The sequence below is a fragment of the Fusarium odoratissimum genome (genome assembly GCF_000260195.1).
Source record: "Fusarium odoratissimum NRRL 54006 unplaced genomic scaffold supercont1.12, whole genome shotgun sequence".
Lineage (NCBI taxonomy): Eukaryota > Fungi > Ascomycota > Sordariomycetes > Hypocreales > Nectriaceae > Fusarium > Fusarium odoratissimum.
The window spans coordinates 63693-88268 of record NW_022158698.1 but is presented as its reverse complement, the minus strand read 5'-3'; the positions used below and the strand labels follow the sequence as shown (position 1 = coordinate 88268).

The 24576-nt window shown below is 48.8% G+C and overlaps 13 protein-coding genes across 15 annotated transcripts; 6 read left to right on the top strand and 7 right to left on the bottom strand.

Moving 5' to 3' along the window:
* Window positions 1–63: 63 nt before the first annotated feature.
* Window positions 64–3800, bottom strand: FOIG_07996 (acetylornithine deacetylase). Its single transcript, XM_031207808.1, has 2 exons — window positions 1687–3800; window positions 64–1642 (listed from the first exon to the last, which is right to left on the bottom strand). Exons 1-2 carry the CDS (start codon window positions 2747–2749, stop codon window positions 1455–1457), a joined length of 1251 nt encoding a protein of 416 aa, XP_031061942.1. The 5' UTR covers window positions 2750–3800; the 3' UTR covers window positions 64–1454.
* On the top strand, window positions 207–1373 carry FOIG_07997 (methylthioribose-1-phosphate isomerase; the record flags this gene model as incomplete). Its single annotated transcript, XM_031207809.1, has 1 exon — window positions 207–1373. One exon carries the CDS (start codon window positions 207–209, stop codon window positions 1371–1373), a length of 1167 nt encoding a protein of 388 aa, XP_031061943.1.
* Window positions 3801–4025: 225 nt separating the features above from the next.
* Window positions 4026–5816, top strand: FOIG_07995 (uncharacterized protein; the record flags this gene model as incomplete). Its single annotated transcript, XM_031207807.1, has 1 exon — window positions 4026–5816. One exon carries the CDS (start codon window positions 4026–4028, stop codon window positions 5814–5816), a length of 1791 nt encoding a protein of 596 aa, XP_031061941.1.
* FOIG_07994 (uncharacterized protein) lies at window positions 5723–7518 on the bottom strand. The gene is made up of 4 exons (XM_031207806.1): window positions 7397–7518; window positions 7091–7348; window positions 6626–7043; window positions 5723–6578 (listed from the first exon to the last, which is right to left on the bottom strand). The coding sequence occupies exons 1-4, from the start codon at window positions 7425–7427 to the stop codon at window positions 5873–5875; spliced, it is 1413 nt and encodes a 470-aa protein (XP_031061940.1). The 5' UTR covers window positions 7428–7518; the 3' UTR covers window positions 5723–5872.
* Window positions 7519–7787: 269 nt separating this feature from the next.
* Window positions 7788–8909, bottom strand: FOIG_07993 (uncharacterized protein; the record flags this gene model as incomplete). The annotated part of the gene is made up of 2 exons (XM_031207805.1): window positions 7788–7899; window positions 7951–8909. The coding sequence occupies 2 exons, from the start codon at window positions 8907–8909 to the stop codon at window positions 7788–7790; spliced, it is 1071 nt and encodes a 356-aa protein (XP_031061939.1).
* A 1168-nt stretch (window positions 8910–10077) lies between these two features.
* On the top strand, window positions 10078–11164 carry FOIG_07992 (1-aminocyclopropane-1-carboxylate deaminase; the record flags this gene model as incomplete). The annotated part of the gene is made up of 2 exons (XM_031207804.1): window positions 10078–10265; window positions 10315–11164. 2 exons carry the CDS (start codon window positions 10078–10080, stop codon window positions 11162–11164), a joined length of 1038 nt encoding a protein of 345 aa, XP_031061938.1.
* A 232-nt stretch (window positions 11165–11396) lies between these two features.
* On the top strand, window positions 11397–12185 carry FOIG_07991 (uncharacterized protein; the record flags this gene model as incomplete). Its single annotated transcript, XM_031207803.1, has 1 exon — window positions 11397–12185. One exon carries the CDS (start codon window positions 11397–11399, stop codon window positions 12183–12185), a length of 789 nt encoding a protein of 262 aa, XP_031061937.1.
* A 1503-nt stretch (window positions 12186–13688) lies between these two features.
* Window positions 13689–15561, top strand: FOIG_07990 (uncharacterized protein; the record flags this gene model as incomplete). The annotated part of the gene is made up of 3 exons (XM_031207802.1): window positions 13689–14924; window positions 15143–15223; window positions 15273–15561. 3 exons carry the CDS (start codon window positions 13689–13691, stop codon window positions 15411–15413), a joined length of 1458 nt encoding a protein of 485 aa, XP_031061936.1. The 3' UTR covers window positions 15414–15561.
* Window positions 15562–15652: 91 nt separating this feature from the next.
* Window positions 15653–17175, bottom strand: FOIG_07989 (pyridoxine biosynthesis protein PDX1). The gene has a single exon (XM_031207801.1). The coding sequence runs from the start codon at window positions 16798–16800 to the stop codon at window positions 15865–15867; it is 936 nt and encodes a 311-aa protein (XP_031061935.1). The 5' UTR covers window positions 16801–17175; the 3' UTR covers window positions 15653–15864.
* A 213-nt stretch (window positions 17176–17388) lies between these two features.
* FOIG_07988 (glutamine amidotransferase) lies at window positions 17389–20867 on the top strand. Of its 2 annotated transcripts, XM_031207800.1 has the most exons (3): window positions 17389–17519; window positions 17574–18111; window positions 18160–20867. In XM_031207800.1, exons 2-3 carry the CDS (start codon window positions 17858–17860, stop codon window positions 18620–18622), a joined length of 717 nt encoding a protein of 238 aa, XP_031061934.1. In that variant the 5' UTR covers window positions 17389–17519; window positions 17574–17857; the 3' UTR covers window positions 18623–20867. The 2 variants fall into 2 exon arrangements, with proteins under 2 accessions (XP_031061934.1, XP_031061933.1); XM_031207799.1 differs by having other exon boundaries at window positions 17389–18111.
* Window positions 17407–20962, bottom strand: FOIG_07987 (uncharacterized protein). The gene is made up of 2 exons (XM_031207798.1): window positions 20332–20962; window positions 17407–20282 (listed from the first exon to the last, which is right to left on the bottom strand). Exons 1-2 carry the CDS (start codon window positions 20733–20735, stop codon window positions 18707–18709), a joined length of 1980 nt encoding a protein of 659 aa, XP_031061932.1. The 5' UTR covers window positions 20736–20962; the 3' UTR covers window positions 17407–18706.
* A 27-nt stretch (window positions 20963–20989) lies between these two features.
* Window positions 20990–21901, bottom strand: FOIG_07986 (uncharacterized protein). Its single transcript, XM_031207797.1, has 2 exons — window positions 21443–21901; window positions 20990–21395 (listed from the first exon to the last, which is right to left on the bottom strand). Exons 1-2 carry the CDS (start codon window positions 21589–21591, stop codon window positions 21263–21265), a joined length of 282 nt encoding a protein of 93 aa, XP_031061931.1. The 5' UTR covers window positions 21592–21901; the 3' UTR covers window positions 20990–21262.
* A 166-nt stretch (window positions 21902–22067) lies between these two features.
* FOIG_07985 (nuclear distribution protein PAC1) lies at window positions 22068–24465 on the bottom strand. Of its 2 annotated transcripts, XM_031207795.1 has the most exons (3): window positions 24068–24465; window positions 23845–24013; window positions 22068–23793 (listed from the first exon to the last, which is right to left on the bottom strand). In XM_031207795.1, the coding sequence occupies exons 1-3, from the start codon at window positions 24103–24105 to the stop codon at window positions 22612–22614; spliced, it is 1389 nt and encodes a 462-aa protein (XP_031061929.1). In that variant the 5' UTR covers window positions 24106–24465; the 3' UTR covers window positions 22068–22611. The 2 variants fall into 2 exon arrangements, with proteins under 2 accessions (XP_031061929.1, XP_031061930.1); XM_031207796.1 differs by having other exon boundaries at window positions 23845–24465.
* Between the last annotated feature and the right edge of the window lie 111 nt (window positions 24466–24576).

The window sequence follows — 24576 nt, the reverse complement described above, 5'->3', positions numbered from 1 at the left end:
GCGGCATTTGTCCGGTCCCAGGCGGTGAGAGCACGTGCGTTTTACGATTGGTTGAGTGCTATGACGCTATTTTCATTTTGACGGCGGGGTGGCGGCAGAATCTTGGAGGGGCAACATTTTGTCAAGGAATTGCGACTAATAAGCGTGTTAAACTTCTTCGTTTTCTCTCATTTCAAGCCGTTTTACTCCAAAGCTTGAGCCTAATCATGTCTTCTCTTAAGGCTGTCAAGTACACTCGGGGCCAACTCCAGGTCCTCGACCAACTCCGTCTTCCTCACGAATTTCACTACGATGATGTCTCCAACAGAACAGAGGCCTTCGACAGCATCGCAACTATGCGAGTGCGAGGTGCCCCTGCTATTGCCATCGTAGCAGCCCTCGGACTGGCTGTTGAGCTCCACAATGGAAGCATCACAGCTTCAAACGCTGAAGATACCATTTCTCAAATCGAGGAAGCTCTCGACTATCTCAAAGAAAGCCGACCTACAGCTGTCGACTTGACCAACGCTATTAACCAGCTCAAGTCCACAATAAGGGCGGTTGGAAGCACTGCCACCAAGGAACAGGTTATCACAGCTTTCGTCGAAGAGGCTGAGAAGATCTTTGAGAAGGATCTCCAGACCAACCTCTCTATCGGTGATCATGGAGCTGAGTGGCTGCGAGCCCAAGCTGGTGCTTCTCCTGACAAGAAGATCTCGGTCCTCACACACTGCAACACTGGATCCCTTGCTACATCTGGCCATGGCACTGCGTTGGGAATAATCCGAACTCTTCAGTCCAAGGATCTTCTCCAACATGCCTTCTGCACAGAGACTCGACCTTACAACCAAGGAAGCAGACTCACTGCTTTTGAGCTTGTCTTCGAGAACATTCCCAGCACTCTCATTACCGACTCCATGGCTGCTTCACTCTTCCGCAACCGCAAGCAAGAAAAGAACATTGCCGCTGTCATTGTCGGTGCTGACCGTGTCGTTCGCAACGGTGACACAGCTAACAAGATTGGTACTTACCAACTCGCTGTTCTGGCCAAGCACCACGGTATCAAGTTCATCGTCGCTGCTCCTACAACCAGCATCGACCTTGAGACCGAGACTGGCGATGGTATCAAGATTGAGGAGAGAAAGAAGGAGGAGCTTACACAGGTCACAGGAGCTGTGATCAAGCCCGATGGTACCGTTGATGAGAGCAGCAAGGTCCGTGTTGCTACCGCTGACCAGCGGATCAACGTGTGGAACCCTGCCTTCGATGTCACTCCCGCCGAGCTCATCGACGCCGTGGTCACAGAGAAGGGCGCCATTGAGAAGGGACCTGATGGTAACTTTGACTTCAGCAAGATCCTGCCTGAGCGCTGGGCCAAGATTACTGGTGCATAAACCAGCTTTACAATGTCATTTCATTTGAGCGGGCTATCATATCCAACATTAGACTAGAGCAGCGGAAAATTGGGCTTCTATTTATTGCTTCAACGCATGAAGAATCAGCTTTTGGTATCCTTCAACGGCAGTTTCAAGATCAGCAACGGTCAAGTTCTCCCTCGCGCCATGTGCAACAAGAATGTTTCCTGGGCCATACAGATACCTCGTGTGGTCACCCTTGAGGTTGGGAATGTCGGTTCCGTAGTTGACGGTGATTTTCTCGAAGCCTGAACCTGTTAGCGACGCTCTCACAAGATTTCGGTGTACGTACCATCTACATCGCAGTTTGCCTCCACAGGTCCGTACCCGTGGGTGCAGTCGAAAATGAAAGCATCCTTGTCAACCTCGTCAAAGATGGCCTGGATTTTGTCATGGACAACAACATGTCCATCAGCCTGCTTTCCGCTCGCGACTCGGACAGCCAGTCCGACCTTGGCCTCCTCAGGAATGACGTTAGAGGCCACACCGCCATGGAATCGACCAATGTTGACAGTGGTGTTACCAAACAGCTCACTGCTACCAAGGTCGGTGTCGAGGACTTTAGCAAATGCTCGAATCATCAGCTCGTTGGCTGACTTGCCGAGCCATGGGTAACCACTGTGGCCGGGGAAGCCCTTTGTGGTAACGTCGCAACCCAACATGCCCTTGTGTCCGCAAGCAAGCTTGAGCTCGGTAGGCTCTCCGAAAATAACAGCGTCGAGACTGTACGGGAGCTCCTTGGTCTCAACCGCCTCGCTGAAACGGCGCATGCCGTCGCCCTTGACCTCCTCGCCTACAACGAACAGAAGGACAAGCTTATGGGGATCGATCTTTCCGTGCTCGATAAGATCCTCAACTGCAGTGATTTGAGCAGCAACGCTACCCTTGGCGTCCACGCTGCCTCGGCCGGTGATCATGGTCTCTTTTGTAACCTCCCCATCATCAATTCCATATGGGATGTGCGGCGGCACAACATCAATGTGGCTGCTCACGCAGACCTTGGGATCGAAAGTCTTCTTTCCGTCTTGTCGCCAAGCCAGCACATTGAACCTCGGCTTTCCTTCCGGCGTATTCTCAAAAGGCTCAACTTCCTGACGCGAAGTAGTATATCCCTTCTTCTCAAGATATCCCTCAAGCCAAACACCAACATCATGTTCAGTCCCAGAAACCGAGGAGGTCTCAATAAGAGACTTGTGCAAGCTCAGTAGCTCGGATCGGTACGAAGGCGCATCGTCGTTGCTGGCAATGGCGTCGGAGGAAGGCTGTTGGTCCCAATCTCCAAGAACCTGCTGCCAATCGAATGCAGTGGCCAAAGAGGCCGAGGCCAGAAAACTGGCAACTGTTGCGACACGCATCGTAGGGAAACAAAACGGGTTTGTGTAGCTTAAAGTTTTGGAGTGGAGGTTGGGGAATAGAAGGGAGCTTGGTTCAATTGAGCTCGGATATTGGTGGAGAAGTGCGGAATGACGCAAGTGACCGATGTCGGGGTTGTCTAGGGTACCTGGATGGTCTGGTCAGATAAGAACACAGATAAGATTTTCTTTTGGAGAGGACAGTGGCATGATATAGTAGCTTCTATACAGGGAATATCGTAATTGGAAGGTGACTATAAAGTGGCTTATAGACTGGCGAACTCCCAGGTCGCCCCGCACATTGGATAAACTGTCACAGGAACACTGTATTGCTCCTTCGAATAGCTTCTATTCCGGTTCGTTCTACATACAAGACAATACTCTCGCATCTCCTAGCTCTACCCAGCCTATAAGTGTTGCTGGTACTCTTACACAAGCAAGTTGCAAGATCAGGCCGCGACAATGGACCTAACCTACACCTTAGGCCGACCATATCCGCTTCGAACTTACATGACGACTTTTCATACCAAATATGTTTGATGGCACATTAGTATTCCTATAGCTTGGTTATCCCATCCTTCTTATTAACTACTCTTGGTCTCTATTTGAACGGCTTTGAGTCAAAATTATGACTTTCCTCTTTAACCGATTCCTTCGCGTACCTTGCTTGGCTCGAGTGTTATGACATGAGCAGTGAAATGCTTGACTCTACAAGCTCTGGCTTTACAATATTGCACAACCTGTTACGCAAGAAATATCGGGCCACGGACCGTCATGTCGGCTTGTCCTTCCGATCAGAGCCGACTAGTTCCACGATGTTGGAGATAAGCGTAATGCGGGGTTGATAAGTTGTTCTTTTTTCACAATTCGAGAACTGACAACAAGGATATACTGTCTTTCCTGTTTAGGGATCTATTCTATTGATCCTTGTTCTTTAAGAATTGATGGAGCATTGAAGCGGACTCTGTTGCTATTTTGCTTTGGAAGCTTGACCCAAAGCTTGAAGATCAAAGTTCCAATTTCTGGTGCTTGGTCATATTCCGAAGATTCCGGCCAAAATTCCCTTTCTTCGATATAAACAAAGAATCTTACCTTTTTCTAAGGCATGTTTACTATTCTGTAAGTTTTACTATTACCCCTTGAAAGTTCTTGGGAGGCTCTAGACAAGTTGAGAGGAGAACCCGTGCCTTGCTCATCAGCCTGTAAGCCGTGGTGTAGCTAATTCGGATTATCAGATAATTCTCTAACAAAGTGAAGCAAATACAGCCAGGAACATACCATGGGGTCTCTTGACGATGATGCATGGACTGGAACAGCCTATGTTCAAGGTCGAGCCTCAGCCAAACTCCTCGCGAGTGACCTTGAGCTAAGCTTCTGGGGAGGCGTTGAGCCCCAGACGAGTGAGATCATTGACCGACACCATCCCTTGAGTGGACAGCATCTCCAAAATACTGTCCTCGCTATTCCAGGAGGTCGAGGATCATGTACTGGCAGTGGTGTTATGCTCGAGCTGTTGCTCAACGGCAAAGCTCCTGAGGCAATCATATTCGAGCGAAGAGAAGACATCCTCACTTTGGGGGTTATGATTGCAGAAGAAGTCTTCAGCCAGTCCATTCCTGTCGTGGTTCTGGACAAGGAAGACTTTCGACATCTCATTCGAATGAACGGGCAGATGATATATGTGGACGACGGTTACGTTTCTACTCACCCGCCATCGAAACACCGAAAAGGTTCGGTGATAGACACAGCAAGTGGTCTTATTCTGGAGACGACACCGGCTCTAGAAGGTATCAAACTCTCAACACTGGACCAGGAACTTCTGAGGGGAGACTACGGCGAAGCATCCCGCGTCGCTATCAGAATCGTCCTCCGCATGGCCCATCTTCTTGGCGCAACACGTCTCATGGACGTAACACAAGTTCACGTCGATGGCTGCGTCTATACTGGTCCAGCAACGCTGGCCCTAGCAGAGCGACTTCGCGATTGGGGCGGTAAAGTCCGAATTCCCACGACACTCAACTCTTTGTCAATTGACCAAAAGCGCTGGCGAGCACTCGGTGTCGATACTACTTTCGGAGAAGCTGCTGATGCGCTTGGCAAGGCGTATACAGACATGGGGGCACGGCCAACCTTTACCTGCGCGCCTTATCAGCTAGAGAGTGCCCCGAAATTGGGTGAGCAGGTTGCTTGGGCGGAGTCGAATGCTGTTGTTTATGCGAACAGTGTTTTGGGGGCGAGAACTATGAAGTATCCGGACTTTCTGGACATATCGATTGCTTTGACTGGGAGGGCGCCTAGAGGGGGTCCTCATCTAGGTGTCAATCGACTGGCTTCAGTTTGTGTGAGGGTCGTTGGGCTAGAGGATGCGACGGGTCTAGACGATTCATTCCTACCCCTGCTGGGATATTATGTTGGGACTTTATCGACGAGCCGAATACCTGTAATAACAGGGCTCGAGAAGCTTGGTCTCTCAACAGATGATCTGAAGGCCTTCGGTGCAGCTTTCGCCACGATATCGAGCGCTCCAATGTTTCACATCGTTGGTATAACACCAGAGGCAACGACGCTTGAGGCTGTCATAGCCCCTCAGTTCACCTCTGTTGAAGTCAAGTTGAGTGATCTGGGAACATGCTGGGATAAGCTCAACAGCGCGCCAACAAACCAACCTATCGATCTTGTCTCACTGGGAAACCCGCACTTCTCCCTCTCCGAGATACGAAAACTCGCTAATCTTTGCGATGGGCGACAAAAAGCCACTAGCGTGTCAGTTATAGTTACGTGCGGTCGATCAATGTACAAACTCGCTGAACAAGCAGGTCTTGTAGCCCAGCTAGAGGATTTCGGGGTGCAGATATTGACAGATATATGCTGGTGTATGGTAACCGAGCCTGTGATCCCAACGGCGGTAAAGACAATCATCACCAACTCTGGGAAGTATGCTCATTATGGACCTGGGCTCACGGGGAGAGGGATGTACTTTGGAAGCCTTGCAGGATGTGTTGAGGCGGCTTGTTCAGGAACATATGAAGCTGAAAAACCAGAGTGGCTTCAAATTAAAGGACTTATATAGAAGACAAAGCCAATATGGAATTCCCAAGAGGCGACAAGATTTTACTGAGCAGTACTTCATGAATCAACCCCCGCCCCTTTTATAGCAGCCTTCTCCAGTATAGGCTCAAGAATTCGTTTGCTTGATGCATCTAACAAACAATCAACCCAAAGAACAGATTTCAAGACGTTATGAAGTTCAGACCATGAACATATCGCCAAACCATCCATAACTTCCAAAATCCACCCCTCAATGGCTTGATCACCACCATCTTGAACAGAATTTGTTCTCCAAATCATCAAAAGCCACAAAAGAACAGTAGAAGGCGGCCGAGTCGCGGCCTTCTTCAACTCTATTAAGGCATCCCTGAAGGAATCATCCAGATATGCTTGCCTTTGCTTCATATCCCTCCATCGAAAGAAGATAGATGCAGCGAACGTCATCATTCCAAGTCGGAAAGCAATCTCTGAAGCTGATTCGGGAGACAGAGCGAGTAGTCGGTAGAGAATCGATACCATGGCTTCGCTAAAGATAGTGGGTTGAAGTTTCCGACCAATTTGGCTGGCGATGTTGCTGAGCTTTGCGAACTCTTCGAGATCTCTCCATACGTTTGATAATCTAGGATCAAGAGTTTTCAAAAAGGCTTCCATGTCGTGGTTCGTATCCGGATGCTTCCTTTTACCGCGAACGAAATCTTGACTGGAAAGGTATGGGTTCCAGGACATGTCTTTGTCGAAAAAGACTGGCTTGCAGCCGAAGCGAAGGGCTAGGCCAATGTCAACTCTACCACATGTCAGATATTATCCAAAGCAGTAGAGATAAGCACTCACCTGCAAACTTTGGCCGGTAATCTGGGATTATCAAATCTCAACATCTCAAGCCCACCCCTTAGATCCACTATCCTTGCCATACCAGTAGCATGATTCTCAGCTGCTGTCCGGTCACCTATCATCTCAGCTGCTAGGCCCAGGATAACAACTACCATGATAGTCGCGTCTGAGATAGACGTTGGGTCTTTGGGATTGTTTATTCTTGCTTGAAGAAGCCTGAGCGTTTTCAAAAAGTGAAAGTGTGCAAGGCTGCCGTAGTCTCGTCCGAGAAGCATGTCGAAGTACACTTCTACCGAGAACATGATAGAGTGAAAGTATACTTGGTCGACCAGGAGGTTTGTAGTCCAAGATGATTTCATCTCATCTACTTGGAGACATATCTCAGAGGGATATAATGATCCTCTCATCCCATGAAACGCTACTTGATATTAGCTCAGACAAATACTACATGACAGAGGGACGAACATCGAAAGATGTCATTTTCCATGTATGCCTGTAAGGGCTCAGGAAAATCAAGTAAAGAGAAGTTTGTCCCAACGCGACCTGGAATAGTTCCGTCAGGAACCTGCAGCACCATGCACTCTTTTTGGTTTAATATCCATGACTTGACTTGGCCCTTATTTTTTCGAGCCGAGTTAGAGCGTGCATGACTTCTCACAATCCTTTGGTTTTTCTTATCAGATTTAGTTGAAGGCGTCTGGGCAATGAACGTAAAATTTTGATCTGCACAAGATTTAGCAAATGCTGCTGTCTGGTGCGGAGAGATCTTACTGTGTGATGTCTGCTGCCTTGATTTTAGCATGATTTATGTAAACATGCAAAACATAAGCTGATGGCGTCGATTTTACAATACATCAGAGTGAAAGGGTTGCTGGTGTAAGCTTGAGTTGAGTATGTCAGCTCACCCTACTGTAGATGTCATCCCGGATTTCGGGCTTGTTAACTCCGAACGCTTATGACAGAACTACAGTTCTGGACACTCTAATAAGCCACATTATTAACATGGGCATAACTGTGATATTGTTGTGTCCATAATCGAAAGGAAAGCCTTTCATCTACATACATTAAACCGAATACCGCTCTTTATTATAGCAGAGGGTTGCGGAGGGCCAAGATATACACAGTTTGCCTCAAGTCAAATACCACTTCTCTGCAATCAGGTTCAAATATTAGATACGATGTCCTTGGCGCCAGCAAAATCCAACTCCTCAAGTGTCTCGTTCCAAACCTGATCAACCAAGACATCACCATGTGTATAAAACCAACCCGCCAGCCTACAATTCAAGTTAGCAATCTCCAACAACATTCATTAAGAATCAACTCACGGTGCAATCTCACAACTCATCAAAAAGGACCCATGAGACTCCTTTCCATGTCCATAAACAGCATTAGTATAGCTCGCAGCACCTCTATCAACAGGTCTTCCACAAATCGCAAAGAACGCCCCTGCAAGCGCTCCAGCAACACCACCAAGTTCATGATGTCCTCCAAGATTAGTACCCTTTGTAAGACCTGGGTCAACCATGTTGATAATCACATCATCTGGACTAACGATCTCACAAAGCTTCACGACGAATAGTTGGTTGAGAAGTTTTGACACGCCGTACCGTTCTTGGGAACTCCAAGGCGTGATCTTGGGATCGTCGAAGGATGCAAGGAGTGGACTTTCATCTTTGTTTGGGAATTTGCAGAGATGGGCTGTGAGAGAATTCACTGTGGTAAGACGAGGTGGTTTGTGGCCCGAGGTTTTGGTCTTGAGGATGGGGATAAGAAGGATTGTGAGAAGAGCGGTGCTGATGTGGTTGACTTGAATACCAACTTCGTGACCTGTGTCGGGCACAAGCTCGAAGTTAGAAGGCGAAAGGCCAGCGTTTAGAATAACAAAGTCAATGCGAGAAAGCTCAGTGTCACATCTCTTGGCAAAAGCTTGGATAGAATCATAAGATTGCATATCAAGTTGCCAAACATCAATCCTAGCAGACGGCGCGATCTTTCTCAGCTTCTCAGCGGCAGCATTTCCCTTTTCAATAGATCTCACTCCCATTATGAGATGAGATAGACCCAGGGAGAGAAGTTGCTTTGAAGCTTCGAAACCAAGTCCTGTGTTTGAGCCGGTAATGATGGCAGTGCTGCCTTCGACTTGGGGGTATTTCTCTCTGGTGGGAAGTTCGATGGTGGTGCGGAATTGGTTCTTCCAGAAAACGGGAAGCCAGAAATCTGGAAGGGGAGACATGTCTCTTGAAGAGACGGTAGGCGAGGGCTTTTGGTTCTTTTGACACGGCATTTTAATGATGGTGATCTTGAAAAGACTGGCTGAAGAATATGAAATCTTGGGGACGCAGCAGTCGAAAGTGTTGAGAACGAACAATCTTCTTGGCTAACAGTTACGATAGAGAGAGACATTCTACACATTTTATACCCAAAATCTAATTTCATGGCGTTATATAAACTGCTGCTCTTCGTCGGATTCTAGACTGAATCATGCTGAAGCTGTCCTAAATAGGAAATTGAAAAAGTCTTGGCATTCTTCCAACGTCGTCATGGCCAATCAGATGCTTGCAGCACGCTCACAGACGACAATATCACAGCCATCTCAGATGCGCCGAATTGCGTATGATGCATGATTGCCTTGTTTTCAGGTGATGAGAGAACGGAGTTAAGTAGACTGTTCGCACGAAGTCCGGAGATGCTGTCTGTTCTTGTTATGATGGTTCGGTCATGGAGTACCCATGATGTGTCCTAACGCCTAGGCCAACAGACAAAACACAGAAAGCCCGTGCCTTCAATAAGGGTATACTTGCTAGATAAAGAATCCAACTTTCGCCAAGAATGCGAGATGTAATTCTTATCAGAATTATTTGCCGATCTAGACGGCAATGTAATACACGCCCTACAACATAGTAGTTGATCCCCTATGATAGGGACGGTCTCTAGTGTAAGTGAGGTCGAGGATAAGTGGTTACCCACTCACATCAAGTCAAAAGCAACATTTCTATGCGTAGTTTCAACAATCACTATCTCTAATCTTCCGTTTATACCCACTACCGTATCCTTCCAAGTTCCCCGAATCTCTCCCGATCTATCACCCTCTCCAGCTTATCTCCACACGGCGGATAACCCACGATATGCCTCTCCCCGCCGACTCCGACTCGGAAGCTACATTTACCACCGACTTCACTGTCTCTACTGACTCGCTCTTCAAAACACACGCCAAAAAAGCAAATGTCATGTTTTTACCCCTCGTGTCCCTTGCGCCCTACAACACACTCACCCAATCACTAACCTCAATGTCAATGTCTTGGCTCTCAAAGTGGACCATGCCATTCGTGCCCCGCGATGCCGGCAACGGAGGGGTCCAAGGGTCGAGATACTTTATTATCGAGACGATTCCCTTGGCTTTGGTGTTGTAGATAACTTTTGATATTCAATTCTGTTGTATTGTACAAGACAAAATGACTGTTGTTACTCTTCCCGAACCCTTTGCTAGCATCCCCCGAGAGAACTTTCTCTTCGGCGCATCGCCTCTCCAGCCCCTCCCCAGAATATCCGCTGCTCTCGGCGGAAAGGTCAATGTCTATGCGAAGCGCGAGGACTGCAATTCCGGCCTCGCCTACGGTGGTAACAAAGTCCGAAAGCTAGAGTACGTAACTTCTCCCAAACTCATTCACAGCATAGCTAATCGAAGATAGGTACCTCGCTGCCGAAGCGCAAGCCCAAGGCTGTGATACCCTCGTCTCCATCGGCGGCGTCCAATCCAACCACACCCGCGCCGTAACCGCCGTCGCTACAAAGCTCGGTCTCAAAGCCGCCACCGTCCAAGAACACTGGGTTGATTGGGAAGACCCTGGTTATGAAAAGGTCGGCAACATTCAGCTCTCGCGACTCATGGGCGGTGATGTGAGACTTGATCCTTCGACATTCGGTATCGAGCACAAGACAACGCTTGCCAAGCTCACAGATGAGCTTAAGAGCAACGGTCGCAAGCCCTACTATATCCCCGCTGGAGCTTCAGACCATCCCCTTGGTGGTCTAGGTTTCGCGCGATGGGCATTTGAGGTTGAAGCCCAAGAGAAGGAGTTGGGAATCTTCTTCGACACCATCATCGTATGCGCCGTAACAGGCTCTACATTCGCCGGCATGATCGCCGGATTCAAACTCGCCCAAAAGAACGGTTCTCCCGCGCGCAAAATCATCGGCATCGACGCCTCTGGCAAAGTGCAACAAACATTCGACCAAGTCCTGCGCATCGCCAAAAACACAGCTGCCAAGATCGGTCTCAGCGAGGACGACATCACAGCGGACGATGTGATCCTTGACCCCAACTACAACGCCAAGATCTACGGTATTCCTGACGAGACTACCATCGAGGCTATGAAGTTTGGTGCTGCCACTGAGGCGTTCATCACGGATCCTGTGTATGAGGGGAAGAGTTTGGCCGGCATGATGGATTTGATCAAGACGGGAAAGATTGCGAGCGGGAATGTGCTTTATGCTCATTTGGGAGGCCAATTGGCGCTTAATGCTTATTCTTCCCTGTGATTTTATACATGATAGATTGTTATTTGAGCGTGAATAGAATTGATCGAAAAAATGCCTATTTCTAGAATAGTAAGAGTTTCTGGGAAGCAGGGTAAATTGATAGCCTATGGCACCTTATCATCCATCGTGCTTATTAGAGCTCTCAACCTGTCACCTTTGCATTCCGTCGACTTTCTTCCTTTTGAACTTTCTAATAACTTAAACTCAAGTCAATTCGCAAAAGATACGAAGAATGGGCGATTCTCGAGACACCAAGGCAGCTGTTCTATCTGCTCTAACAGACTTCTTCAACATGTCACCCAAGAGTCCAAAAGATGCCCGCAACCACCTCCTCGAGACCTCTTACGTCATACAGTCCACCCCAGACACTATCGAGCAGACAACACTAGGAGAGCTATTCCTCAGCGACACAAAGCAAAAGGGTCACCTCGAATGGGCCATAGATGAACCTCAAGAACTCTTCATCCATGAGAAGCTCGCCGCAGTCTGGACCGGGTGGTCTATCCGCGCCGAAGATGGTACTATCATCAGCCACAAGAAGGGCATCCTCGGATTAGCTTACACCGATGGACGCTGGAAGATCTCAGGTCTAGCTTCAACAGAGCGCTCTTTGGAAACACCCGACCCAGAGGATGAATCAACCCTGACCCAAGAAATCATGAAACCCATCAACGCTCTTCTAGATGACTTCTCCCACCCAGACTGGGACGTCCTCAAACAGTGGTTTCTTCCCAACGCTGGTGTAACGCTGTACAGACCACCTGCTGAGCCAGCACCTATGACTATGGAGCAGTCCATCGTCCGTCTGCAGGGTATGATCAGGAGTGGTATCACAATCCAGGAAAAGCTTCATGATATCCAGGTTAGAAAACACGGAGATATTGCGCTGGTTTGGGCGCCGTTTGTGGTTGAGATTAATGGGGTGCCTAAACATGATGGTGTTAATGCTTTTACGCTTTTGAGAAGGGAGGGGAGATGGGTTTTTAGTGGATGTCAGGACTATGGTGTTGCTCTTCAGTAAGGAATGACTGCTGGGCTTGCTTCTCGTCATATGTCTGGGTTTGATCTGGTGAATATCTGTGTGAAGGGTGAGGCTGGTCTATTTATTTGGTGCTCTGCCTGGAGGCGATGAATCGGAAAGACTGAAGCGGATGCCTAATTATTTGCGACCGATAGCGTTTCTGTCCGTTTTGTTTGACATCAGATTTCTACACAGGTGAAATAGTGTCTACGCCATAATAAATTTCTCTTGTCCTTTGGGAAGTCGGGTGGCATGGTTCAAAAGGCGCACACGATGCGCATGGGCATGAACCCCCCTCTGCCAGCCAAGATACGGAATGATATCCTTATAGCTCTCTAAAGAACAGCACGTATTACAATTGTGCAGACCACACCTGGGACATTCTCAAAGGGAGTCAAAAGAGGCAGAGTGTGTTTATGCACAGATGCTTTGTTCGGTTATTTGTATCATCACACTTTTACCAACCATGCAGGTACCATGCAGGTACCTTTATGCTGGAAAACACATCTGTTATCTCCTTGGTCAATAAAAATAGGATTGTCATTGGCTAATTATTGTCACATTTGCTCTCCTTTTTTATCTGAACCTCGCACTCTTTCAGCTGTTGCAGCTACTAGCTCTAGAAGCTCAGTGCCACCAAGTTCAAGACGTCAATGTTTACTACTTTAGCCTTTCCCTGTTATTAATCTAGTTGGTTTCTCCTGGCTATTCGCATAATGAGGCATCGCCTAACTGGGTCCTGAACAGGCTGGAGTCTGTGTGCTGCTGGTTTGTTCACGCGAAATCCAAGGACAACAGTAGAACTGCTTGCAGTGAGCTTTGGAACGCCCAGGCCCATGCCACTGGTAGCAATCAATAAGATAACAATCTCTCAAATAGAACAATACTGCTGCATCCCACTTTCTATTTCTATCAACTACCTCAATGACAATTCCTTGACGATGCCACACAAAAGAACGGAATACATAGCAGCAGTCTTTACTTTACTGTCCAAGCCGAATCAAGGTTGTTAAAAGTCTTTCAAGTTTGATTTTTACTGCAAGGCGCAGGAGTTGCACGCTGCATCATTCGCACAAGGCTGCCATCTGTCAGCAAAGTCCAATCATTCACCTCAAGAAATGACAAAGCCTACGAAACTCGATACCATCCATGTGAGCAAAGAGTCAGAAGGCTGGTATTCTTTGTTTTTGAAATTTATTGGCTCTTTCAGCACCTGGGTGCTTTGTTTATTGATAGGTACGCTGAAATAAAGCCTAGGTAGGGAGAGGCTTCCACTGCCATCCTGCAACTAGCACTGCAACAAGCGTCTATCACCTATCACACTCTTTTATATTGTAGTCCCAATCAACCAGGCAACCATTTCTATGCGACTATAAATCTAAATTCCCATCAATATCGAATTCTTCTTCTCTACATAACCTTCGCCCCACTCAACCTTCACTTCAACCAGCACTTAGTATTTCCGTCTCATCCTAACTCATTCACTCCTTTTCATCGCCCAATATGGCAGACATGTCCTACGAAGATACTCAACATCTACTTGACTCTATTACCAGCACGTACTTGGACCATCGTCTGAATGACCACATGGATGACAATGCTACGGAGGAAGTTGACGAAGATACAAAGGTATCTATGCTCATGGACCCCAGCAACTCCAACTTTCAGAACCATCAGGCCCAACATGGAATTGAGAACGAAGGTCTGCTGGCATCTAATCCTTTTGAGAAAGAGTTTATGGACGCATGCAAGGCAGAAAATGCTAGGATCCCGAATTCTTCTGGGTCTGATGCACAGTTGAGTGGTCTTGACAACAGTGGTAGTACTATCGGCGAGTATGTTGTCCAAGGTCCTGTCTCTACTGCTCTCACACCTGCGACTCAGTTCTCTTCGTCCACGAATCCTAAGGACTACCTACCAGAGTCGTTCCAGACACAGCCATATCCGCCACTTAGTAATCAGGCTCAGTCTTACCCTGTCCCGATGGGTCAACCATTCTATGATCAGACGGCCCTTCAGCAAATGCAACCCTTTCCAGTACGACAACCCACTGGCCTTGGCGGACGTCAGATTAGGCAAACTCAATACCCCCAGAAGCAACTCTTCGTCTCCGTGAATAATCAACTTCATCAACCTCTCCCTGGGCAAGTATCTCACCCAGCCTTCCAAGTCTCTCAACCTCACAAACCCCCCTCTCAAGCACCACCTCGCAAAGGCCCTGCCCCCGGCGAACCAACCCGTCACAAGATCCCAGCCAACCCAGCCAACATCAGAGCCCACACTTTAGAGCAGCAGTCACTCCTCTCAGAGCTGGAGCACTTCACCCACGAATACCAGGGCTACATCACGAACCCAGTTCAAGCTCGCCACATAGGCAACATCTTTCTCTCCCTGGCACATCATGAAGTAAAAGTCACTCCGCCAGACATAGATCCCACGTTCCCCCGAACGCACGAAGCGTACCGCGCTCGTGTGCAGGAACTCTTCATGGCTATTGTTGACTGGTCGAATCCTAGGGGATGGCGAACGAAGATGGGATCGAAGCTTGCTGCGCAGTGGATTGAAGAAGTCATGGCCTATCGAAAGAATGTTGGGCTTTCTGTTGAGCCGTCTGATATGCTTGATCACCAAATCGAACCTCCTCTTGATAGGATGCCCCCTGTGAATGAGCAGTGGAAGAATGTCGTTCATCGTCAGTTGTCCAACATTGAGATTGAGATTCTTAGTTCCAAGATTCTCGTAAGACTGTCATCTACAGATTCATAAACTCTGCTGACCTCAGTCATAGGACTCAGCCATGTTGTCACAGCAGGATCGCAACTTTGTTCCGCTTTGGAGCAACGCCGAGTGTCAGTGGGAGCAGTTCGCTAGTTTTGGAGAGCGTTAGGAACGCCTCGTGCACGCTTTTCGAGTAAGTGACCCCCTTTCACTTACCAACCAATAACTAACTTGACTAGGACAACAAGGTTTTGATTCACTCGGCTCTACGCTCATCATGGCTCTCCCGGATCACCAACTCCCCAGTTGCCGAGCTTGTCGTAAGTAGATAACCATCGTTTTGTGATGTGAGTACTAACGGAAGCGCAGCGCAAGGAGAACAATAAGGCCGGTAATGACAAGAAGCGAAATGCCGCTCACCGTCAGAATGGCAAGGGTGCGAAGAGACCTCAGAATGAAGAGAGTGAAGATGAAGAAGAGGGTAGGAAGACGAAGAGGAAGCGAAACTGATCGTTCAATTTGATTGGTGATATGGTTCTTTTGTGCCTATATACGATGGCGATATCGGGTGTTTTGGGGTATTTTCAGGTATGATCTTCGAAATGGTGGCATTTTGGCATCATTGGATGGCATTATAAATAAAGCACCTTGGGGTTCGATTTAGACAGCATAGACCTACACCCGCATGGGATTGACACGCATAGCATGTTAGTTATACCTCGCCAAAGGAACACCTTTTTTTTTTTTTTTTTTTTTTTTTTCAGAACACATAAGGGACTCATGATAGCAGAAACAAATGGGAGAAATTTGTTATCAATTATGGTGTTAAAACACCCGCTTATACCATCCATGTCATATCTAGTCGAGTTGGTCTTCTCAACTACCCTCAATTTTCCTTAACCTTCTTTTTTCATGTTGAATCCCCATCAACGCCAAAATCAAAACACCACTTTTTCACAGCCTACCATCCTCGTCCAGCAAGCTTCTCCTCGGGCTTCATGCTATCGCAGTTAATTCCCACCATAGCCTCGCCAAGCCCCGTGCTAGTCTCGGCCAGCACCTTGGCATCCTTATAGTGTGTAGTCGCACGCACGATAGCCTTGGCCCGCTTCGCAGGGTCGCCAGACTTGAAAATACCGCTGCCGACAAACACACCGTCGCAGCCGAGCTGCATCATGAGCGCGGCGTCAGCGGGCGTGGCGACACCGCCGGCGGCGAAGTTGACGACGGGCAGACGGCCCAGCTCCGCGGTCTGGCGGAGGAGATCGGCGTCGACTTCGAGCTCGCGGGCGAGTTCGCGGATGCGGATTATACCGCCCTCGGCGAGTGCGGCCTTGGCTTGCGCGATTTGCTTGTTGACTGTCTTCATGTGTCGCACGGCCTCGACGACATCGCCGGTGCCGGCCTCGCCCTTTGTTCGGATCATAGCAGCGCCCTCTGCGATTCTTCGCAGCGCCTCACCGAGGTTTCTGCAGCCGCAGACAAAGGGAACACCGAAAGTGCTCTTCTCAACGTGACTCTCGTCATCGGCGGGGGTGAGAACCTCGGACTCGTCGATGTAGTCAACACCAAGAGCCTCGAGGATCTGACACTCGACAAAGTGGCCGATGCGGGCCTTTGCCATGACGGGGATGGTGACGGCTTCTTGGATCTGCTTGATCATGGCGGGGTCTGACATACGAGCCACGCCGCCGTCTTTGCGGATGTCGGCGGGTACTCGCTCGAGGGCCATGACGGCGCATGCGCCGGCTTCTTCGGCGATGCGGGCTTGCTCAGCGTTTGTGACGTCCATGATGACGCCGCCCTTGAGCATCTGGGCGAGACCGGCCTTGACGGTGAAGGAGGACTTGGCCTCGCCGTTGGAGGCGGCACCAGTGTTGGAGGAGTCGTTGGTCATGGTGAAGGTATAGTATGAAGTAAAAGACAAGGTAGTGGGGGTATGAGGGCAAGGTTTGAGTTGGAGAGTTGGAGTGACAAGAGAGGGGAATAGGTAATTATAGGTTTTTTTTTCCCCTACGCAGGTAGAGTCAATGACTAGAAAGGGTATTACTCAAAGAAGAAGTTGACAAGAACAAATCTTAGAGTTTCTCCTAGTCTGACTGCTAGGTACCCCTCCGGCCCTCCGCCTCCGCACCCGGTATACGGCGCCGTGAGTGCGGAGTCAAAAAAGGGTCCAACTATGACACCAATTTACTGCAGCCGCGGCCTCCGAATATGCAAGTCTAATGCGCCATAGCCCCTCTGCAGAGCCCAAAACCCACCGGCATCGAGCTCCGGCCCATCTTTAAGCGCGCCCTACAGCAACAGTAATTGGATGAATCATTGACATGTGCCGATGTTTAGAGGCGGCAATTGTCGGGAAGACGAGGCTCAAAAAGGCCCTTGGCTTTGCAGGTGAGGAGTATCCAAAGAGGGGGATATGCATGCATTGTTCTAGATTCTTGTGATATCATGGATGGAATCATTTGGTAGATCGTAGATAATGTCTCATCTCATCTCATCTCACTCATCTCTTATCTTGCATGAGTTCGCCACGATAAGCCATGTTCACTCTCCTCCATTGTCCACACGTATTGTTCTCTCAGCCCTTCTAGACTCCAGTACCAACAACCTCTAGTAAGTAACTGACTCAATATAGTTCAACTACCTCCTCAACTCTTATTCTCTTAGCCCGGAGAACAATCGGGGTAGTCCGGAGGTACTCTCGCTCTAGCGGCTCCGTCATGCATGCAGCCTACATGCGCTCTAATGCACGTCTTTATCCCTTTTCGGTCACTCCGGTACCCATCACCAGAATCTGGGGAACCTTTCTATCTTGTATGTCACTTGCGAGTGACTAAGATTTTTTTGCCTTCGGTGAAAGGCTCCGAGTTTAAACTGTCCGTTATCGCTCCTTGTCTTTATCATCTCATATTTCTCTGGCAAATCATTGTTGTTGAGAACTCCAAGTCAGAATGATCAGTCTTACGGTCGGTGTCTTGGCCCTTCAGGGTGGTTTTGCTGAGCATATCGATCTTGTTCAAAAGGCCGCAGAGTACCTTTCTTCTACAGAAGGTATTTCCAAGACGAAATTCCACTGTATCGAGGTTCGCACGAAAGAAGAACTCGATCAGTGCAATGCTCTGATCATTCCTGGCGGCGAGAGCACCACTATCTCTTTCGTCGCCGCTCAATCTGGTCTCCTTGAGCCATTGAGAGATTTCGTCAAGTAAGCGGTCCCCGTGTCATAAATGATACAAATACTGACATAGATCAGAGTCCAGAAGAGGCCAGTCTGGGGAACATGTGCAGGCCTTATTCTCCTCTCAGACGAGGCAAATGCTACCAAGAAAGGTGGTCAAGAACTCATCGGTGGTCTCGCAGTCCGCGTTCACCGCAACCACTTTGGTCGTCAAATGGAGAGTTTCGAGTCAGGAATGAACCTCCCCTTCTTAAACGACGATAAACCGTTCCCTGGAGTCTTCATCCGCGCACCCGTCGTGGAAGAAGTCATCGGTTCGTCTGACGATGGACGACCACCAGTTGAGGTCCTGGCCAAATTACCAGGTCGAGTAGATAAGATGAAGTCTGGCGTCTCACAAGCCAATACCAAGGACGATTCAGGGGACATCGTCGCTGTTAGACAGGGTAATGTGCTAGGAACAAGCTTTCATCCTGAGTTGACGAAGGATGAGAGGATACATGTGTGGTGGTTGAAGGAAATTCTCAACCAGCAATAAATACAGCGACATAGACGGCGTTTTGGGACAATAGAAATATTAATTATTATTCGGGGGTATCAACCACTTATTTACTACGTTTCTTCATACTTTGCCCATCGCTGCATCATATCCAGGCGGCGGTGGTGAATGCGCTCGAGCTGGTCCTCTCTGTGAACAAGAGCCAAAGCCCAATATCTGAAGAATCTCAAGATCACCCATCGACTGCGCCAATTCCTGCGGTGAAATACACCCTCCAACATTCATATCAGCGCCGTGTGCTTTCAGAACCCTTAACAACTCCGTATCTCTCCTCGAAATAGCTTGCATCAATGGCGTTCTGCCCTTCTTATCCGCCGCATTAGCGTCAGCGCCAGCTTCGAGAAGAAGCTTAGCCTGATCCCTCTTCCCGTTATCAATAGCGTAGAGCAAAAGTGTCTCGCCGCTGCTCATCTTCTTCTTGGTGTTGGAGCCAGCGGCGAGCATCATTTTCACGAGGTCGGTGTTGCCTGTCTCCATGGCGAAACAGATCGCTGCGACGCCCCATGTTCCGTCTGATACGTTTGGTGAAGCACCGTGGTCGAGAAGCATCCTGACGGCTCGAATTTTCTCGTTCTGTGAAAGTTTGCTGTCGCGGAGGGCTATGACGAGAATTGGGTGGCCGACGAGATCCTTTGCGCTAGCATTGGCGCCATGTTTGAGAAGAAGTTCTGCCATGTCAAGTTTTCTCTTTGCAATAGCGTCCGCGAGAACAGATAGTCCACTCAAGTTCTTTGAGCTTGCGTTTGTTCCACTTTCAAGAAGCAGCTTCATCATATCCATACGATCCTGGCTCGCTGCGATAGACAATAGCGAATTGCCAGACAGATCGCTAGTGTCTGGATTCGCGCCATGTTGAAGCAGCATCCTAGCAAGCTCCAAGTTACCCTTCTTGACAGCCTGTGCAAGAACCGGTCGTCCAGAGGTGTTCGTGGTGTTTGGCTTCGCACCGTTGTCCAAAAGAAGCTGAATACCCTCCAAATTCTCACTGTTGCATACATCGACAAAGTATGATTGTCCAGACCAGCTGGCAGCGTTAACGTTCCATGTGCCCTGGTCGATGAGCATCTTTGCAACGCCAATGCTTCCAACTGATGCGGCCAGGAAGACCGGTGGAATCTTCATATCTCTGCCGTTGGTGTCGGCACCAGAACCGATAAGAAACCGCACAGCGTCTTCTTGATTGGCCAGGATAGCACAGCCCAGAGGCGAATTGCCTTCTCCGTTTCGTCCGTTGATGTTCGCTCCTTGTGCGAGTAAGCCGCTCATTTGTTGAACATCACCGCGAAGAGCCGCTTGACACAGAGCTGTGGATAAAGGATCAGGCTTAGGCCAGAGACCAGCTGTCATGGCCTTGAACGAGTTTGTCAACGAAGACAGACCTTTAGCAAACCCTGAAGATCCACTTGGTGATTCGCAGCTCGGCGATTGAGCTGAAGAAGGCTGTGCTGGTTCATAAGGCGGAGGTTCGATATCGCCAGGAAGAGGACCTTTACTACTCGATGCATAAGAGTCGTTCTGCGATCCAGTGAAAAGAATATCCTTTGTCTGAGAAGCCTTTTGACAAGCTCTGTTAACATGATCAAAGATCTCTCTTCCACTCTTGGTATCGAGAGCAGAATCTTGATCATCCCGAACTTTGCTAGCACATCATGAATAAACGTTCACACAGCGAGATGAGCACCACTCACATCGACAGCACTTTTGCGAAGAACGCAAAAAGCCGGGAAAACGCAACAACAGCATCACTATAAACCACCAAAAACACCTCATCCAACAACGGCAGCGTCTCGGCCTGCAGTCTCATGACCTGTTTATTCAACACAGTCGCGACAACATCGCACGATCCAAGACTCTGACTTATCGTCGTCTGCAATCGACCCGAGATAGCGCTGGCGCTATTCAGCGCAGTCTCGAGAACGCCCACATGCTGATGGAGCTGATACAACCTCGTCGCGAAAGAGGACAATCGCTCGTCGGGTACTTCTAGCGCAGTGTTTAATTCATTGAGCTCTTCGGCGCTGGACAACACACGGTGAGAAATACTCGAGCCGAGCGAGGTAAGTGAAATAACCGAGAAGCCGTCTCCGTCCATTGTATGTGGGGAAAGTTAAGAAGGGTTGAAGTGGGGGATTGTCAGATCGACTGAGGGCAGGCTTCAGTCTACTGCTATATAACCATGGAAACTACATCACTGACTGCCTATTCCCAGTAGGGCTGATAGCGGGAGACAAAAACGCCTAAGAAGGCTGAGAATGATTCAAATGCGCGTCGTGTGCTGATTACGCGGTCTGTTGACTGCGACACGCACGTGTATATCACATCACAGACGAATAGAGACATAGCTTTGGCTTGGCTGCCTCTTTTGAGGCTGTAAACTAGATCCTACGGCCAACTTGACAGGGATATAAGCTCTGCGGTGATAGGTGCGGAGATGCCGTAACATGACGACCTGCCTCATTGATTTGGTAGATAATGCAGTTGGAGCTGTAATAGGTTCTGCTTGTTATGGACGACCTATTTTCTTATTCAATCATCGCTTACGCCATCGATCATTATACCCTGCATATCCACGTTGCTAACCCCAGACTCTCTCGTATCTCGTATTCTCTCGCTCTCTCTTTATTTGGGGCTCACGGGCTTGGATTTTACACCCTCGATAGGTTGTTCCTTTGCTTTCTCGGGTCGAGACATAAGGAAGAAGAAACCTAGACCGATCGCAAGACCAACACCTCCCAACATCACGATCTGGGAGCTATTCATCATGAGCCACGTCTCTAACTCTACCACAGCACAACTTACTTGTCACCCTTGCTCACGGGTTTATTTTGAGATTTCGGCCCAATAGGTTCCTTCTCATTGTGTCGAAGTAATCTCGTTGTGCGAAAGCCTCGCTGGATAGGAAGAGAGGGCCTCAAGGCCATTGAAGATCGAGAGATACGTGCAGACATGGTGTTGATGTGTCGTTGAAGATGGATTCTTTATTGTTCCACTGAGGTTGACAAGGTGAAGTTAGGTATGACAGAGTGAGCAGCTACTTACCCAGGCATGTTTACCTTATTAAAGAAGTACAGATTATTGATGACGTTCTAGTCGACATGTTTGGCGGCCAAAGGTGAATCAACAGTGGGACTTCTTTGATCGTGGCGTCATTGATGCGTACCTGCAATCGACCACTTTCATCATTTCTGCAGAATAATTAGGACATTTCCACTGCGAGGCGCACTAATTAAACAGTCGGACGTTAGGTCAGTGTCGGTTTATGTAAGAAGTGGCTGAACGGAAAGGCGAAATCAACATTACTTACCTTAAGAAATCCGTCATGAGGCTCTATCAGATCATCACATCAATGTTCCCCTCAATATCATCAACAGCTCTGACTTGCTCATGCTTTGTCAATCACATCACATAGCTTTTTGGTACAGCACAGACTCTTAACTCGCTCAATGATTAAAATAAATACGTAAAATTTCCGTTCTATGATGCCCCTAACGTCTATGCCTGCTTTTTTCCCCAAAAGTTTTCCATCCCAACCCCCGTCCCCTCACTCACTCATCCTCCCTCCAAACAGCAAATCATCAGATCAACTGTCCGTACCTAATATCGCTTGGGTATCAAACATTATTCGTAAAATCCCCATGCACCAGACGCATTTTGACGGGTGGGACCATCGGTAGAAAGGAGGTTTGTCTTGGTTTGTTGTTTTGTTATAAATATGGTTATGATTTGATAGATGGGAGTGCCGGTTCCTGGCGAAAAGAAATACGCCTTTCTGAACCGTTTAAAAAGTCGAGACGGATTGGGATGGGATGTTTCCGGCCGTTCGATAGAAGGGAATCTCTGTTGGGGGCTGAGGCATGTCGCGGGCGACCTGCATCGGCATCGTGCGCTTTGGCACGTCGCTGGGCCACGGGGTCATCGTGAGCAGCTTCCTCTAGTTTATATCCAATACTCAGATATGCTGTATCCAACTACCGCGAAAAGATTCGAAGAGACATATCTACACTTCCTGTAGCAATGACACAGCGGATCTGCACATCTTGAGGTGCCGCCGCCGCTTTCTTGGGAGTGCCCACATCACCATTGGCCTCCTCAGTCGGACCCTTGTCCTTGATAATAGGCGGCGCCCATCTCAGACTTGTAATGAAATGTTCGTGGGCTCCTTCAACGGTCTTGACACACTTTCCTTCTTGGCTCAGATCCCAGCATCGAATCGTCTTGTCATCGGATACGGAGAGAAGGAATTTGCCGCTTGGATGGAACACAAGGCCTCGAACCCAGTTGTCATGACCTACCAGGGTCTTGATACAGGTTCCTCGGCCATCCCACAACTTGATCGTCTTATCTCTGCCACCGGTCGCCATGAACTCCGCCGTGCTGCTTGCTGGGGGCGCCTTCTTTACTCCGGCGAGAGTAGCCAAGTGCGAGTATGCTGCTGGTGGCGCAAAGGTACAGCATTCGACGAAATGCTCGTGCCCAATCATGACGAGCTTGGCTTCAGGATTTGGTACTGAAATATCCCAGAGTCTCACTGTTCGATCGTTACCAGTCGATAGTAGGTATTTTCCATCCAGCGACGGAGCGACATCACGAATCCAGTCGACATGCCCTCTTATCGTCTTGACGCAATACCCTGTCGTGACATCCCATATCCTCACTGTAACATCTCGACTAGCGCTCGCAAGCAGATTTCCAGATAACGGTGCCCCAGGAGCTCCGGAGGGTATAAATCGGACTGCGCTCACACTATGGTCGTGACCGGGTAGTGTGCGAATATTTTGGTACTCGTTCGAAGGATCCCATAGCTTGATAGTTAAATCGGAACTGCAAGACGCAAGCAGCGTATGACCTTTCGGACCACCGTAGTCGAGATCGAGAACCGCTTTGGTGTGACCTTTCACCGTCCTTTCAAGCTCGCCAAACTCCCAATCCCAGATCTTGATAGTGGCGTCTTCATCTCCGGATGCGATAGACGAAAAGATCGGATGAAAGGCGACGCAGTTGATGGGCGTTCGATGCGATTGAAGGACGTGTCGTGGGGGACCGGCTGGGAGCCAAGAAGATGGATCTCCTCTTCGGTTAGAGAGAGATGTCGGTGTAGCGCTATTAAGTTCTGTCTGAAGGGCGTTGTTCTGTGCTTCTAGATCCATGATCTACGAATCGCTCCATTAGCAACGCCACGATACGCGCATCTGCTGCCGTACCTTTTTTTGTAACCGCACGACACTTGTCCATTTCTTCTCCAGCAGCGTCTCGTATTTCTTCGCGGTAGCCGTATCGAAAGCATCCTCTCCAAGACTGAGCTCCGTCCTCATGGCATTGGCGCTTTCTTGTAGGTTATTTGCGGCGAGGTAGGCGATGATGGATTTATGCCTGCAGCAGTGTCAGATGGGCAAATCAAAGCTCCAGAAGCTCCCCTGTACGAACAGCTCCTCGGCCTGCCGGCTCGTCAACGTCCGGCTCATGATGGCGGTTTGTATCGCTCCGCTCAAGAGAGCACTAGGGTTCCCAAGATCTTGTGTCTACTGTATTTCCAAGAGTTGAGTTTGTTATCGTTGGGTGTTGGGAAAAGGAGTATGCGAGATCGGTTCGTGGAGAAAACGGCGGGGGAGGGGCGGCAGGAAGTTTTGGTGGGAGCTTCGTTTCGTGACGTGTCTGTGGAGGATGCGCTGAAGAAAGAGATGATTGCTGTAGAATTGTTGACCAATGGGGCGCTTGATTGGGGATTGCTTAAAGGCGGTAAGACGCAGGGGGACAAAGGAAATATCAACAGCTAAACCGGCTTCATTGAAATGCGCAGCGCAGAGTAACACGGTCTCGCCAGGGGCATCAACATCGATATCCAAAGAGCGGTGCAGCTAGCCTGAGATGAGCCGCTGCCCAAGATCACGTGGAGATAAGATAGGCCTACCCTGTATCCACTGCATTGATAATTC

Coding starts and splice junctions, on each gene's coding strand:
- FOIG_07996 (XM_031207808.1), bottom strand. CDS start 2,749: ATGCGTGTCGCAACAGTTGCCAGTTTTCTGGCCTCGGCCTCTTTGGCC. Junction 1,643..1,686: donor GGCAAACTGCGATGTAGATG/GTACGTACACCG, acceptor TAACAGGTTCAG/GCTTCGAGAAAATCACCGTC.
- FOIG_07994 (XM_031207806.1), bottom strand. CDS start 7,427: ATGCTAAAATCAAGGCAGCAGACATCACACA. Junction 7,044..7,090: donor GGAAAATGACATCTTTCGAT/GTTCGTCCCTCT, acceptor AATATCAAGTAG/CGTTTCATGGGATGAGAGGA. Junction 6,579..6,625: donor TTACCGGCCAAAGTTTGCAG/GTGAGTGCTTAT, acceptor GACATGTGGTAG/AGTTGACATTGGCCTAGCCC.
- FOIG_07989 (XM_031207801.1), bottom strand. CDS start 16,800: ATGACCAACGACTCCTCCAACACTGGTGCCGCCTCCAACGGCGAGGCC.
- FOIG_07988 (XM_031207800.1), top strand. CDS start 17,858: ATGATCAGTCTTACGGTCGGTGTCTTGGCCCTTCAGGGTGGTTTTGCT. Junction 18,112..18,159: donor CCATTGAGAGATTTCGTCAA/GTAAGCGGTCCC, acceptor GACATAGATCAG/AGTCCAGAAGAGGCCAGTCT.
- FOIG_07987 (XM_031207798.1), bottom strand. CDS start 20,735: ATGGACGGAGACGGCTTCTCGGTTATTTCACTTACCTCGCTCGGCTCG. Junction 20,283..20,331: donor TTCGCAAAAGTGCTGTCGAT/GTGAGTGGTGCT, acceptor ATGATGTGCTAG/CAAAGTTCGGGATGATCAAG.
- FOIG_07986 (XM_031207797.1), bottom strand. CDS start 21,591: ATGTCTGCACGTATCTCTCGATCTTCAATGGCCTTGAGGCCCTCTCTT. Junction 21,396..21,442: donor CCCGTGAGCAAGGGTGACAA/GTAAGTTGTGCT, acceptor CATGATGAATAG/CTCCCAGATCGTGATGTTGG.
- FOIG_07985 (XM_031207795.1), bottom strand. CDS start 24,105: ATGAGCCGGACGTTGACGAGCCGGCAGGCCGAGGAGCT. Junction 24,014..24,067: donor AGCCGGCAGGCCGAGGAGCT/GTTCGTACAGGG, acceptor ACACTGCTGCAG/GCATAAATCCATCATCGCCT. Junction 23,794..23,844: donor TCGTGCGGTTACAAAAAAAG/GTACGGCAGCAG, acceptor AGCGATTCGTAG/ATCATGGATCTAGAAGCACA.